This window comes from Eschrichtius robustus, chromosome 17 (genome assembly GCF_028021215.1).
Source record: "Eschrichtius robustus isolate mEscRob2 chromosome 17, mEscRob2.pri, whole genome shotgun sequence".
Classification (NCBI taxonomy): domain Eukaryota; kingdom Metazoa; phylum Chordata; class Mammalia; order Artiodactyla; family Eschrichtiidae; genus Eschrichtius; species Eschrichtius robustus.
Genome location: NC_090840.1, coordinates 4,769,351 through 4,785,136, shown reverse-complemented (window position 1 = coordinate 4,785,136; position 15,786 = coordinate 4,769,351). Strand labels below are relative to the sequence as shown.

General features: G+C 44.5%; 1 protein-coding gene across 7 annotated transcripts in view; it reads right to left on the bottom strand.

Moving 5' to 3' along the window:
* Window positions 1–8,040: 8,040 nt before the first annotated feature.
* The window catches only part of TGS1 (trimethylguanosine synthase 1), a 39,783-nt gene continuing 32,037 nt past the window's right edge, over window positions 8,041–15,786 (bottom strand). For 3 of the 7 annotated variants that reach the window (XM_068525349.1, XM_068525350.1, XM_068525348.1), the window contains exons 13-14: window positions 11,639–11,757; window positions 8,045–8,260 (exon numbers count right to left, since the gene is read on the bottom strand). In XM_068525349.1, coding sequence (XP_068381450.1) covers window positions 8,080–8,260; window positions 11,639–11,757 — 300 coding nt within the window. In that variant the 3' untranslated portion in view covers window positions 8,045–8,079. Of the gene's footprint in view, window positions 8,261–9,688; window positions 11,758–15,786 lie in introns of those variants that run through there. The other 4 variants (XM_068525346.1, XM_068525344.1, XM_068525345.1 and 1 more) reach the window with 4 other exon arrangements.

Below are 15,786 nucleotides of genomic sequence, written 5' to 3'. Positions count from 1 at the left end.
GTGGGTGGTCTTTGGGTCCCCAACGCCCGGCCCGGGCCCCCGAAGCCGGTCTCCCGAAGGGCTGCGGGGTGAACGGGGCCCTCGGAGCAGGTGGCCCGCGGGAGGGGTGGCCGCGGGGCTGGGAGGGCGGGGGCCCGCCAGGTGCCGACTGCGCTACACGGGGAGAGGTGGCAGCCAGCCCGTGAATCTGGAGAGGTACGCCCATGTGGACCGGGCAGAAACGCACCTTCAGGAAGGGCCCCTCGCGGCGCGGCCTCGGGCTGAGTGGGGAGGAATCAGGGCAGGGCTGGAGAGGGAGAGAGGGCGAGGTAGCGGCTCCAGCCGCCCCGAGCTTCGGCAGCTCCAGGGCCGCCGTGCAGCCGGACAGGCCGGGCTCTGGCTGCCTTTGCGCCGCAGCCCCTGCTCCCAGCCATCAGCCTCAGGCCCCAGGACGACTTCCAAGGGAATCCCCACCAGGGTCTCCGGGTCACTCCTACCAGCTCCCCATTGTGACCCGCTGGACGAAGGCCCTGCTGCTCCTGGCGGAAGGGAAACGGCGGAGGGTTCCGCGGAACCCAAGGCTGGAGAAACCTCCTCCCCGGGGAGCCCCCGGCCGCCGGGGCGCAGGCGGGCCGCCGCAGGAGCTGGTTCTGGACGGCAGGTGGTCTGGGAAACGCTCTAATGCCAACGCCTGCTCCCCGGGGCCCTTTAAATACCGTTTAGGCAGTAAGACGCCTTGGCAAGTGCCCGGTCTGCAACCAAGTGTGGACTAAAGGCTTTTCTTTTTCAACAGGATTACAGTTTGTCAATGTTCTGTTTTTACACGCGCAGTTACCTATGACACTATTTTTGATTCCCAGAGGGGTGTCAAAAGTTTTGCCCAAACCAACGGAGGGGTGAAATTATTTCCTTTATTACTGGCGATGATAATAATCCTGGGTGTTTCCACTGAGAGGCCACAGGATCCCGCCACCCACCGCGCGGGCCTGCACGGCCGGGGGTGTGTGTGTCTTCTATAGCAATCGTTGATCTACTCGTCTCTTTTCTTTCCAAAGGTTTGCGACACACTCTATCCCTTGGACCACGTGGAGGGCAATCTCGGCCAGTGGCTTCTGTAGGCTCTGAGTTACAAACAGCAGCTTGACGTTTCTAATCTATACCTTCCGTCTGTCACCTTTTATTTCATTCCCTCTTCCCTCCATCCCCATCGATCTGCAGGCCGTACATATACAAGCCCCTGTTAGGGCCCTGGCTCTGCTGCTCTCCTGGCCACCGCACAGAAAGTGCTGGAAGGCAGGGCGCGGAGTGGCCCCGGGCAGGCGGGACCCCCCCGGGCAGCCTTCTCCTCCAGCATCTCTCTGTGATTGCCTGTCACCCACCGTTCTGTCCCCAGCCCGAGGCCACTTCTCTTTACATTATTCTAAGTATACCGATGGATGAGGGTTCAAACAAGTGAACCCCCCGGATTTACTTAGCCTACGTGACACAGCAGCCTGGCGTTTATAAATCAAGGGGATGAACGACCAAAGAAGGAACTACTTAGAGAGTATCTGCAGTCAGCGTCCGAAAGAAACAGGCTTCTGACAGTGTTGCCGAGGGACGTCGGCTTGCAGAGGACGAGCTGGGGTCCGGGACCACCCACTCAGCTCCCTGCGCTTCTGCAGGGTGTCGCTGTCCAGTGGGCAGCCCGGCGGCGTGGCTACAGAGAACTAGAAGCGCGGGCAGGTCCGAATTGAGATGTGCTCTCTGTGCAACGCACACACGTGGTTTCAAAGCCTTAGTACCGAAAAAGAGGTACAAAATATATTTAATAATTTTTGTATCAATTACGTGTTTAATGATAATATTTTGGATACTGGGGGGTAAATAAATATACGGTTAAGCTGAATTTCACCTTCTTTTCACCTAGTTTAATGTTAGAACGTTGTGATATATGCGGCTGGCATTATATTTCCATTCAGCGCCACGGCCGAACAATGGCCGTATCTCCAGCCTGCCAGGAGCCTCTCCAGGGGACTGGCCTACTCCTCTGCACCCGTCAGGGGCAAAAGTTCTCTAACTGTGTCCCCTGCCTCCCACTGCCTTCCTGCTCAATTCTCATCGTCAGTCGGAGACAGTCACCTCATGCACAGGTAACCAAACGGACCATCATGATGGGACCCTTCAGACAGGAGACCATCTTGACACACGGGAGGAATGGCTTTGTCGCTTCCAGGCCGACTCGACCATTCAGCATCCGCAGGCCCTATTACGAGAATTCTAACATCTGCCCCACCATAACCACACATCCGTCGCAGGTCTTCCCCAAGGAAAATGTGGCATACAGGGCTGAGCAGTTAAGAGCCCCATCCTACCGAGACAGGCTAAGCATTTGGCCATGTCTACGTGACAGCATCGCAGGTCACGTGGGACAGCCGTCTCACTAACAGATGGAGGCTGTGGCTTCCCCATTGCCGCAGAGCTCAGAGAAAGCAACGCTGACCCCAAGAGCCAGGCATCTGGGCCTAATCTCGTCTAGATTTCTATCGGATTCACATTCTTTTGGTGCCTATAAAGGAGGAAAATTAACTTCACATTCTTACGGTGCCTATAAAGATAATCCTTGTGCTATGACTTGCCCGAGGGATAAGATTTTCCCTCCTTTTAGAGGTTAGAATCCTGGTAAGTGATGAGAGAGAGAGAGAAATAACAAGATCATAAGATCTGCCTGCATGATATGCTCAACAGCTGGATCCTGGGGACATCCAAATGGTCAATTTCATTTACACCAAAAAAAAAAAAAAAAAAAAATCTGAAGAACAGATGAAATGTTTTAACTCTTCATTCAAATGTTTGGGTCTGGCATAAAGACAGCTCTAGATTTATGAAAGTGGTGTAGTTATCGGGAAAGGCTGTGGGTTACTAGATTTACACCAGCTACGGATGGTGTAGCACAGTCTGGGGGCAGTTCCTGGTCCTAGAGGCACAAGGAAATAGGCAGCAACACCCTAATACAGATGGCTCCTGATAATTGACGATCTCCTTTCCAAGTGGTCAAAAGTGTCATTTCCGGAACACAGCACAGAGCAAACCATCTGCTAAGGGTCTGGGAGGGGCTTCAGTCGGTCACACGTGGAGAACACATCAAATTAGGCGGAACTCGAGCCCGGCCGTGGAACGTGCCAGAGGTCACCCAGCACCCCCTGCTGAAACTCTCACCAGAAGCATCAGACGAGGTCACCTCCCAAAGGGAAACAGCAAGACCTTTCTGTGTGCTCATTACTACATACACTCTTCTGTTCAACACATGCCAGAGGCTAGAATGTTCTGGACACCTTGGGGGATGCAACGTAAGACACCCCTGGCCCCCCAGAAGTCCAGTGCAATGAAAGTGGGCACACCTGTAAATCATTCTCTCTTGTTTTTTTTAAATTTCAGAATAAAGTTACAGAAGAGTTGCAGGTACTATACAAAGACTTTTTCCCTTCAATCAGTTTAAGCCAAGTTGCTCATCTGTTGTCCCCTCTGTAATAACCCTATCTTTTATTTATTTCTGTATTCGGATGCTTGGACATCTGGGGCCTTGCTGACCCTGGAGCGTCTGCCCCACCCAGATAGCCAGTTCCTAGAGATAACACCTTGCAAGGAGGGGCTTTTCAATGCAGACCAACCAACCCAGAGTCTACACCCCACCTCTCACAGTCAGGGCCCCTCGCCACCTGCCCTAATCACCAGGGCCAAGTACCAGACAGCCAGGGCTGGCCCAGGCCCCAAGCCCTCTGACCTGATTCAAACTGGTGAATTGCAGTCTTCCAGTAATTCACTCTCTTGCTTCGCAAAAATCACAGAGCTGTTGTGTTAGATGAGTTCATCCACACAGAGCATTTGGAGCCGTTTCCGCCCACTGTGAGCCCTGCGTTACTTTGTTTTACCACAGTTGGAGTGAGCCCCGTGGGGCTGTGTCCCCGCCCCGAGGATGCCTCGTGCTGATGGCAGGCACTTTCTCTAGGCGGTTCCCCGTGAGGATCCAGGGCTGGGCTGGCAAATGGCTTGATGAGGAAGTGACGCAGGTAAGGCCACATTAAAAATTATAGCTGTATAATTATGTAATAAATACTACATACCTGTGACAATGTATATTTATATATATACATACTTTTGCATTTTGTATTGTGCTAAAAGATACACACGGTTTACCGTTTTAAGAAATGTATAGTTCAGTGGCATTAAGTGCATTCACATGCTGTGCAATCAACGCCACTCTCCTTCTCTAGAACTTTCTCATTATCCCCAACATAAACTCTACTCCCATTGAAAAGTAACTCTCCATTCCTGCCCCCTCCCAGCCCCTGGCACCCACCCTTCTACTTTGTCTCTATGAATCTGATTACTGTGGGGACCTCTCATAGGTGAAATCATACAACATTGTACATTTAGAAATACAGATGGAGCACCAAGAACTCTGTACATGAGTGAGGAGTTACCCATACGCTCCACTACCTCTTCTTCCTTTTCTTCTTTTTCATTTTAAAAATACACCATCATTCTTTGTTTTTTCACGTGGGGAGTAGGGTAGGGTACTCTGGGACAGGGAAACAGTGGCAAAGGAGAGGGATGAGCGCCCTAAGAGAGGAAGAATGGGAGGTCATCAAAGCCTAAGAGTCATCCCTCTAAAGAAAGAGTAGTCAGGCGAAGAAGGCAGAAGTCCCTGCCCCTTGGGTGGGCCCCTCCATTTTCTCATTTATTTTTTTAATCATGTTTTTCTGGACTCTTTCTATCTGACGGCAGAAGCAGTTAAAGTCGCCCCAGCTAGTTGTGTTTTGGTCTTCACTGCCGACAGGCACAGTCTTATGGATCAAGTCTCGATGGCCACTCTGTGTTAGGATGCTTTCAGTTGCAAGAAAACCAAGCTGATGCAGTTGAATTCAGTACTAATGTAGAGCTCATCAGCCACGTGGTTTCAGGTGCCACTGGGCCCAGAGATGCTTGGCCCTGGTTTAGCCTTGGCAGTGAGATGGTTGCTCTACCCCGAGGGCTATAGCTTCTTATTTACTGACATCTTCTCTCCGATATGCAGCAAGCCCTATGTTCCTGCTGATTGAAGTGACCTAGATTGTGTGTACACTTCTGATCCGGTTGCTGTGACGGGGCCGATGGGACTATACTGATTAGCTCTGGCTACGCAGGGCCCACCCTGAGAACAGGGCCGCGGGGCCATCAACACAAACCATGGCAGGGAAATTCAGAATCCTTTAGGAATGACCGGTAGGTTGGTAGCCACTAATGATATCCTCTGTGATAGCGCGTGGGTTATTGACACAAAGCCATGGATACTGTACTTCACAGGGCAATTTAGGGAATATCAAGGCAGAGCTTAAATTAAAACACTCCAAGTCCACCTTGCCCTTATCATGGATTGACTTGTGTAGGGATTTCTAATTCAAGTGCTGACTTGAAACCCTTGACTCCACTTCAGAAACTGAGTGTTGGTTCTGGGTTTAAAAGACGCAGATTGGAGTTCCTCAGATTCCATTCCACCGCTTCTGCAGAAGGCTCTAGTGGTGAACAGCCAGTGAATGAGTGAACTATTTTATCCTAACAGCCTAGCGTTGGATATTACTATTTTTAAACTGCTAACTGATGAGCTGTAAACTGTCATCTTAAGCCTGCACTAACTGGTGCGATGAAGTCCCAAAGTCTAGCAGTACCTGGCACTCTTATTTGTTTAATAAATGATAATTAGGGAATAAATCTGTTCTTTGTGTTTGCATACTATTTGCATTTCCTCATGTAAATTAACGTGCAGATGCTTTTTTTTTTTCTATTTATTTATTAGAAAAATCATTTAAAGAAATGAATTTGAATGAAGAAAGCATATGTCTTAAAACACTGAGTTAATGGTTCTCCTGTCCCTTAGAAGGGGTTTCCCAGAATGCAGGTCCATGTCTCTTGGAATCATTACCTCCCAGGGAGAGGCTATCAGGCCTGAAAGAATTCAAATTCATCCAAGATCCACAGGCAGTCTAGGCTCAGGAACAAGTGGCTGAAACAGTTACGACGAAAACCTTCAGCGCATACATTTACTATTTTTAATCTCAGTTATGTAATTCTTAATTATTTAAAGGATTAAAAAAACCTTGAATATACTTCAGTTGGGCCAATCAAACTAGAACAACGTTAATTTAGGACTTGCTGAGGACTTGCTTACCTGAAATACTGTAAAAGACTGATCTCCGTGTTTCTAGTGGGAAGGAGGAAGACTTTTACAGTGTCGTGTCCTGTGCTGACAAATGCAAATCTAGTCATTCCACTTTCCAGCTTAAAGTCCTGTGGCTCCCTGTCACCTAAGGATGAAATCTATAAATTCCTAAGCATTTTAGAATTAATTATAAGGGGCCAGAAGCCTCACAATGAGAAAAAGTGTTCTTTTTGTTCTCCAGAAATCTAGATCTGTCTGCACTGTTTAGACAGGAGCCCCTAGCAACCAGCCGCGTGTGGCTACTGAACACTTGAAGTGTAGCTGGTACAGACTGAGATGTACTGTAAGTTTAAATTACACACTGGATGTTGAAAGCTTAGTAAGAGAAAAGGTAAACTGTCTCATTAATTTTTTATATCATTTACAAGTTCAAATAATATTTTCCATATAGTTAAACATACTATTAAAGTTAACTTTACCTGTTTGTTTCTACCTTTTATTTATTTATTTATTTTTGTTTTTTGAGGAATTTGTAATCTGGTTTTTTTTTGGAGTGTAATTGCTTTTAAAAAAAAATTAATTAATTTATTTTTGGCTGTGTTGGGTCTTCGTTGCTGCGCGCGGGCTTTCTCTAGTTGCGGTGAGCAGGGGCTACTCTTTGTTGTGGTGCGCGGGCTTCTCATTGCAGTGGCTTCTCTTGTTGCGGAGCATGGGCTCTAGGCGCACGGACTTCAGTAGTTGTAGCACGCGGGCTCAGTAGTTGTGGCTCGCAGGCTCTAGAGCGCAGGCTCAGTAGTGGTGGCGCACGGGCTTAGTTGCTCCGCGGCATGTGGGATCTTCCCGGACCAGGGCTCGAACCCGTGTCCCCTGCATTGGCAGGTGGGTTCTTAACCACCGCGCCACCAGGGAAGCCCTGGAGTATAATTGCTTTACAATGTTGTGTTAGTTCCTACTGTGCAGCAAAGTGAATCAGCTATACGTATACATATGTCCCCTCCCTCTTCCCTGGATTTCCTTCCCATTGAAGTCACCACAGACACTGAGTAAAGCTCCCCGTGCTCTACAGCAGGTTCTCATTAGTTATCCATTTTACACATAGCAGTGCATGTATGTCAACCCCAATCTCCCAATCCATCCCACCCCCCTTTTGTTTCTTCTTCTAAACGTGGCTGCTAGACAGTGTACATTTACACTTGCGGCTCATATATTTCTACTGAGCGTGTATCTATCCACAGTGTGGCTCTAGATGATTCCCACCGATATTCTCCTGCATTTCCACTAGGCACCTGGCTTGGTCGCAGAACGCCTTCCCCATTCACAGCTGGGGAATTAACCCACTTCTCTGGCGCAGAAAAGACGGTGGTGTCTTACAGGGACGCCAGGAGCTGAGCGCCCATCAGGAGGAGCGAGCGAGCGAGCGAGCCGGGACGCCCCGCGGGCTCTGCCTCCTCCCCGTCTCAGGTCCGCCTCTCCCCGCGGCCGCACTCACGCCCGGGGGCACAGCGCTGGCCGGGGGAGAAGCCTCCTCCCCGGGACCGGACCGCGGAGCGCATTCAGGCGGCTGCGGACGCGCCCGGCAAACACCGCCCGCGGGCACGCGTCTGGCAGTGCCTGTGCTCTGCCGCCAGTAGAAATTTAGTTGTTTTCATGCCCCATTCCAGTTGCCGCAGCTTCTGGAGCGGCCATTTACACGGGTCACTGCTCGGAAGCTGCGGTCGCTGGTACCCAGCGTGCTAAGAAGCGAGGCCCGCACTGCTTTCGGGGAGCAGCGGCGCGCCCTCGCTGGCACGGGACGCGGGCTCGCTCTCCAGCAGCTTCTCCGGGGGCCTGGCGTTCGCCGAAGCCTAAACACACTCGTCATTCTTTGGCCTTCGTGCCTTCTAGATGCTGCTTCCTTTCTTGGAATGTCTTGTCCCAACTGGTTAACCTGGAAAGCTCCTGTGTGTCCCCCTGCTGTTCAGGGGGCGGCCTTCATGGCGCAGCAAGCAGGCCAGGCACACTTGCCAGCTCCCTGAGGGACACCGTGGCCCTTCATCGTCTTTACACTCGCGATCCATGCCACTGTTCCTCAGGTGCGCAGCGTTTAGAAAGTAAATGGATGAACTGTGAAAATATTAATACATAAAGGCATAGTGATCTTTCCTTTATGGCAGTATTTGAAATTCTTTTTCAAATAAATTTTGTTTTAAAAAGTTAGCTGAGTTAATGAAGAACTAACAGCACGTACTGACACAGATATGGCAGCACCATCATGGTAGCAGACAACTGTCTGCAGGTTGGGAAGCTGGCCGGGCTTAAGTCTTGCCTCTGGCTGGTTAGGATGTGACCTAACCCCTAGGGCTAGGGGAGCGTTTCACGTTGCCTTAGATTCCTCTGCTATTTCCTCCAGAATTGTCTGGGTCCACTTACGAAGAGTCTGAGATAAGATATTCACATTTGGGAAGAAGAGTAAACAGTGTATGAAAATTTTGGGGGCTAGTTTTTCAACCTTTTTATGACAGAAATTACTAACAAATGAAAAGTTAAAGAATGAAAGCAACGCAACTAAGGAGCCCGCCTGCCACAACTGAGACCCGATGCAACCAAATAAATAAACATTTTTTAAAAAAAGGAATGAAAGCAAATATGAGAAAATGTACTAACTTTATATCAATAAACCATTAACCAACATCTAAGCAAATGGATGTTTTCCAGGGAATTATAAATTTAAAAGAAAACAACTTATCAAGACATTTTTTAAAAACCTGAATGAAAAGATTAATGTTATTTAGCACACACAAAAAAATAAAACACTTTCCAGAGCATTCTGCCAGAACAGTCTCACTCTGACACCAAAACCAAGCAAGGTGCACAAAAAACAAACATAAACAAAACAAGACAAAACAAAGTAAACTCTTCAAGTGCAATTCAGTAGTGAACTAAAATAATACATTATGATAGAGCAGGATTTAAAGATAAAATGCAGATATGGTTGAATAACTGGAAATTTCAAAAGTAATTTGGTACTTTATTAGATTAAATATGAACAAGAAACTCTAGGAAAGAAAAGCAGTATCTTTAATTTTAATGCAAGCCGCAATAACATTCAAAAGAAATGCTTCTAATCTTTCATTGTAAGATAAAAAGCAAGGGAAAAAATGCCATTATCATAACATTCCTGGCATCCTAACCAATGCAATAGGAAGAGAATAAGAATTAAGAGGTATACACATTGGCAAAGAGAACGGCTCACGCAGATGTCATGACTGCCTATTTAGAAAATCAAAGTGAAATAACTGAAAAGCTATTCGAACTATTAAAAAGAGTTCTGGTAAGGTGACTGGATGTAAGGAAGAAATTAAAAACACTGTTACATACATAACAATACACCTGTTAGAAAACGTAACAACAAAAAAGATCCCATTCAAAATCAAACAAAAAGTGTGAAATATCAAGCAACAAACTTGGCAAAAAAATGCAAGATTTATACAATTAAAATGATGAAGTTTTATTGAAAGACATAAAACAAATTAATGGAGAAATGTTAGTTCCCTTGATAGAAAATGATGTGGCAGTTAGCTATTCATTTGGTGACAACATTAGATGCCTAACACGTGCAATTTGGGTAATATATTGAAAATTGCTCACACCTTACTAGTTAATAAGGACATGCAAATTAAAATAACTTTACTGTTTGTTCCGATTGGTAACAGTAAGAAGTGAAAAAATATGCTATGTTTTTGAGGCTGTGGGGAAAACCGGCCCCTTTCATGCATAACTAGTGAGAATATACATTTTTGGAGAGCAACCTGACATGATACATTAAAGAAAACAATAAGCATGAACTTTGACTTAAAAATTCCACTTCTAGGAATCTACTCTACTTAAAAATATACACCATGGTGCTATCTGCAGTTGCAAAAACTGGGAACAATGTAAGTGTTCAGAGTTGGGTAACGGTTAAAGAAATTCTCATAGATTTATATTATGTGATTGTTAGAAGATGTATACGTATTGATGTGGAAAAATTTGTAAGACATTAAATTAAAAACAAAACTCAAACGCCAAAATAATATAATCCAATCCCACCCCATCCCACTGTGTATGCACAAGCTTATACTGCAGAGAAGTGTCTTAAAGGACATACACCGAAGTGTCAATAGCGGCTGCCTTTGGGAAAAGGAGAGGAAGTGTGGGAGACGGGGATGGAGAGGAAGGGCTCCAGGCAGGGGCGGATGGTAAGGTGAGGGTGCTGTGTTCACTTTGTATTTAAATTGTTGGAATACATATTCACTTTTATAAAAGTGTCTTTAAAAAGTTTTATAATTTAACAAGAAAATAAAACCGAGTTGGACCAGAACATGATTTGGCTTCTCGGGAAGATTTTATTTGGACACGGGGGTTGCTTAGTAGGTAAGGTTCTTTTGAGCTCTACTAATTTGTAAATGAATCATTTTATAAGTCAGCTATATCTGTGCCATTAGAGGGCAGGAATATTTTAACCTTGGTTAGGCTTCCTGTTCTACTTATACACGGTCACACATGTTCAGGAAGACAAATTAGTTTTAATGTTAACAATATACAAGAAAATATATTGTGGAGAAAAGTATATCCATGAAAGGTTAAGTGACAAAAACTAAAAAATAATTGGTGATTTTGGAAATCTGCTTTTACCCTTCCCATCTCCCACCCCAAGTGGCTAAGTAAGCATATTCTAGTGCTAAGGGCCACGTATAGAGCTGTTTATGACCAACGCTGCCATTATTTAAAAAGCGGTGACAAGTTTACAGTTTCGACACTAATCCTACCTGATGAAAAAGTATAAAAACCTAGAACATCGACAGATTTTGATGTTGCAAATTCAATAATAAGAAATTAATTTAATCCTTAATGATCAGTTCAACTGCTACGGTATGGCAGGGCAATCAGGAAAACTTTGTAAGGTTTCAAGAGACTAAAGTTAGCACTGCTCCATTCTCCAACAAAGTTGTTTTTTATTTGTTTTTTTTTTTCCTAATATTTACTGGAAATTTTCCATTTTATTTCAATCCCCCAGCTCTAGCCCAGCCAAAACCATGTTTAATATGCCCATATTATTACAAGATAAAGATCCCAGATCCCCTGTGGCGAAAGAGCCCCCGTCCCTGAATTTTGACCTACTTTAAAAATGACTGAACACACCTTTTGGATGAATAGTTACGCAACACATATTCTTCTTCTTTTCACTGCCATTTTAATAGAAAAAGAATATAAACTTCTATATTACAAAATATATTTCACATTTTTTTCAATAGAAACTCAAAAAACACTAACTTTATACGATAAATGGATGTTTAAAAGCAAATTCCGGATGGTACTGCATCAACGTGGGGAAAAAGTGTATTAGGGTACAAATACCCATTTGACTATGGGTACAAAGTATCAGTGAATATAGAGAAGAAATTCCAAGTGAATAGTGTTCTGACCGCTATGATCTTTTGGTCTCTACACCACCTCACTTACGATTCAGAGGCTGATCTGCGGATCAGTTCCCCAAAATAAGCAGTGATTGTCTTCAATCTATTATTAAGAAAGTTTTGTTCTATTTCCACTTGCCCTCCAGGCCCAGCCAAGGACGCCACCTAAAAAGGGGACAGAAGAAAGTCACACATACATGAGCATGGTTTCAAAAGAAATCTTTCATTCAGATGCTTTATCAAATAATACAGCTCTGGCTTTTTATTTAAGTCTTTCAAATAAGGAGGCATCTCAAACGTTCACTGTTACTTTCCAGGTGGGTATTAACGCACTATTTGGTGGCAGAAATACTTGTTTCAGACACTTTTGACATTACGGGTATGACCACAGTGCTCTGTTATTGTATAAGACCTAATCTCTCCAATGCCAAAGGTTACGGAACTTAGAGGAACAGAAAATCAACGTATCGTTCCCAAATATCAGGTTTATTTATTAAGATGGAATACATCAGAGAGCAAGACAGACCCCGCCCGACTTTCATGGGAGCTCCAGCCTCTACCACCTACACCTTTTACTTCTCTAGGTGGGCTCTGGTGCTGTTCTCCCAGCTTGAATCACCTCCTCCACCTGTTGCTCTTTTGTGTGTGTGTGTAGTTTTAAGTCTCCCACTCCCCCGTTTTTATTGTGGTTAAATACATCACTTTTTTTTTTTTTTTAATTTAATTTATTTTATTTATTTATTTATGGCTGTGTTGGGTCTTCGTTTCTGTGCGAGGGCTTTCTCTAGTTGTGGCAAGCGGGGGCTACTCTTCATCGCGGTGCGTGGGCCTCTCACTATCGTGGCCTCTCTTGTTGCAGAGCACAGGCTCCAGACGCGCAGGCTCAGTAACTGTGGCCCACGGGCCCAGCTGCTCCGCGGCATGTGGGATCTTCCCAGACCAGGGCTCGAACCCGTGTCCCCTGCATTGGCAGGCAGATTCTCAACCACCGCGCCACCAGGGAAGCCCTACATCACTCTTTTTGAGGTCTACCGTATATGGTGACTAACGCCGTTATTTGGAAGCTAAAAGCACCGTCCCTCTCCACCTTCACATAGTTAACCTCAAAAGGATGCTTCAAATTGGCAATACTTTGCCCTAAGTTCTTAGACAGAAAAGGTCTGTTCGGGTCCAACATTTCTTCATCCAACCTCTCAGGTCCGTTACTAGCAAATATACTCCCTCCTTGCCCATGATTACATCACCAGAGACCAGTCTGCCAGGGCAGCAGCGAGGATGAAGGGGAAGGGAACACATGGAGGCCCGGGGACTCAGAGAACTGAAGACACGGGGTGCTGGAGAGAGGGCTCCCCAGGTATCAGGGACCAGCACCAACGACAGAGACACCACCTCTGTAATTACGTCACTGTAACGGGCAAAACTGTAGCTGCGTATTTTGCAAAGAGAGGTGTTGTCGGTCTAGTTTGGTTTGGAGGTGAGAGATCTAATCTCACTGGTATTAAACATGCTCCACCAGCATCAAGTGGAAGGTAAGATTTATTGTACCTCACCAATGAGTATGTATTTTAAAGCATTTCAACTTCCTCTTAGAAAAACGTCACAGATACAGAAATAGGGAAGAAGCAAAGCTCATTCTATAGTACACACTATAAGAAAAAAAAAAAAAGAGGCTGTCCCACTAAGGCAGTAACAATGTCAATTTCAACCCCCCCCCCCCCCAACCGACCCCCCGGCCCACAAAGAGATGCAAAAGAGACAGCTGTGTTTTTACCAATAGGAACAGATGACAGCAGAAGTGAAACACAGCATCTGTTACAAGGATGAGAGGCACACATGCATCCCACTGTTTACTAATGAGGCACGTCATTATTCAGGTAGAACTAGAGCAGCAATTCTTAGGAAGAAGTGTTTTATTTTCTATTTTGATATCTTTATGTCAGTCTGATTTTTCACAAGGAAGGGCAAAATGAAGAATTTGTCTTTAACCAATAAAAGGCATTTTGACTAGTATATTTAAAATATAATTGTTAAAAAAAAAATAATTGTTTCACAGTAATTTTTCTATGAGTTAAGATATAACTTAAGCGCAGTATTTCTCCCATTCCTTTAAATAGTGATTTATTTAAAGAAAGTGAGACTGGCAAGCAGAAGTTTTCTCTGGGGGTGGGGTTAGGGAAGGAGAGAGGAAGAGGAAGGGAAGGAAGAGAGAAGAGGTCGGGTGAAGAGAAGCAAGGCAGAGCTGAAACAGCAGCAAAAAAATCTGCTAGGACAGGGAGAGCAGAGAAAAGCAATCAGAGGCAGATTTAAATACCAGTTCTACCAATAATTTGCTCACCAATATAGAAAGCCATTAAGACAGGGTTTGGCTTCCGAAATCTAAAAAACAGGAATACTACCTATCTCTCTAAAAAGAGCACCCTGTAAGCCATAAATAGAATTACAGAAAAACAAATCTCTGAGAAGGTAGGGTTGCCTGGACTTGGGTGCTTTGGATAGAAAAAGGAATGAAGACGTCTTACGTGGGAGTTTTTGAGGTCTATTATAAAAATAGTTATTTATAAATTATTATATAAAATAAAATATCTTATTCAACAACTACTGAACAAATAGCTTAAAAGTTTTGGTTCTAGGCAGTGGAGTGTAGCAAAACAAAACAAAACAAAACAAAAACAACAAAAAAACCCAAAGAATGTTGCCTTCATGGATCTTACATTCTAGCTGGGAGACTCAGATGATGGACAATTAAAACAAGTATGGAAAACGCCTATCTAGGGCTTCCCTGGTGGCACAGTGGTTGAGAATCTGCCTGCCAATGCAGGGGACACGGGTTCGAGCCCTGGTCTGGGAAGATCCCACATGCCGCGGAGCAGCTGGGCCCGTGAGCCACAGCTACTGAGCCTGCGCGTCTGGAGCCCGTGCTCCGCAACAAGAGAGGCCGCGATAGTGAGAGGCCCGTGCACCGCGATGAAGAGTGGCCTCCCCTTGCCGCAACTAGAGAAAGCCCTCACACAGAAACGAAGACCCAACACAGGCAAAAATAAATATAAATAAATAAATTAATTAAAAAAAAAAAAGAAAACGCCTATCTAGTGTTCAGAAAGAAATTTTTAAAAAAAACAAACTTAATATGTTACTTTAAGTGTTCTAATTAAAAATAATTTCTAACTTTAGCCTTTTTGTGTTTTTCTAATATTTTCACAAGTACATATATTTTCAAGGTTAGAATTCTAGAGTCGAAAGACTAAAGATTATGTAGTTCAAGACATTAAATAACATTTTGTTTCAAGCAAACTTAATGCCATCAATTTCCAGCTCTCTTTATTTTTCACTAGCAGGTTTAACTGACAAAATGTCATCTGGTTCCTTCCCCTTTCTTAAAGTTTAATAAATTGAGAGAGAGAGAGAGAGAGGAAAGGGGAAAGGAGAGGGAGAGGGAGAGGGAGAGGGAGAGGAAGAGGAAGGAGAGAGGGGAAGGGGAGGGAGGGAAATCAGCAGCTCTGGATGACATGCTACATTTTTGGTATTGTACTTGATTTACCGAAATTTGGTACTAGATTTACGAAAAGAAATCACAATTTGTTTGGGCTGGAACTAGAACTAAGGAATGAACTCTCATCAACTAGATTTCATGTCAGGCAATAAGGCTGTTCTTTGGGGATGGGGAAAAGAGAAATGGGTAAAGATCACAATGCAGGTGATAACTTTAGTGAAATAAAAGGTACAGTGTAGAAGACTTAAGAGCTAAATAAAGATTCAAAATTGCACTTTTAAAAAAAAGCAAACCGATATAAAGTAAAAATATATGGTAACTGAATGAGAGAAAATAATTTCTAAACTGGATCCTCATGGAAAAATATATAATAAATACTTTATTATAAAAAGGATACAGAACAATTAGAACACTGAAAAAAATGTCCTATGACTACACTGGAGAAGTGATTGTTTCTGCAACATGCAAAATCTTGCTTAGAAGCAAATTACACCAAGTGAATATGAAGAGTACTTTTTATGGGGCCTATAGATCTCTGTCAATTACAGTGGCATAAGCAAAAAGCATCTGAAATATTGGCACTGATTAGAAACCTAATGACTACTGTATAGTACAGGGAACTCTACTCACTACTCTGTAATGACCTGTATGGGAAAAGAATCTAAAAAAGAGTGGATATATGTATATGATTCACTTTGCTGTAC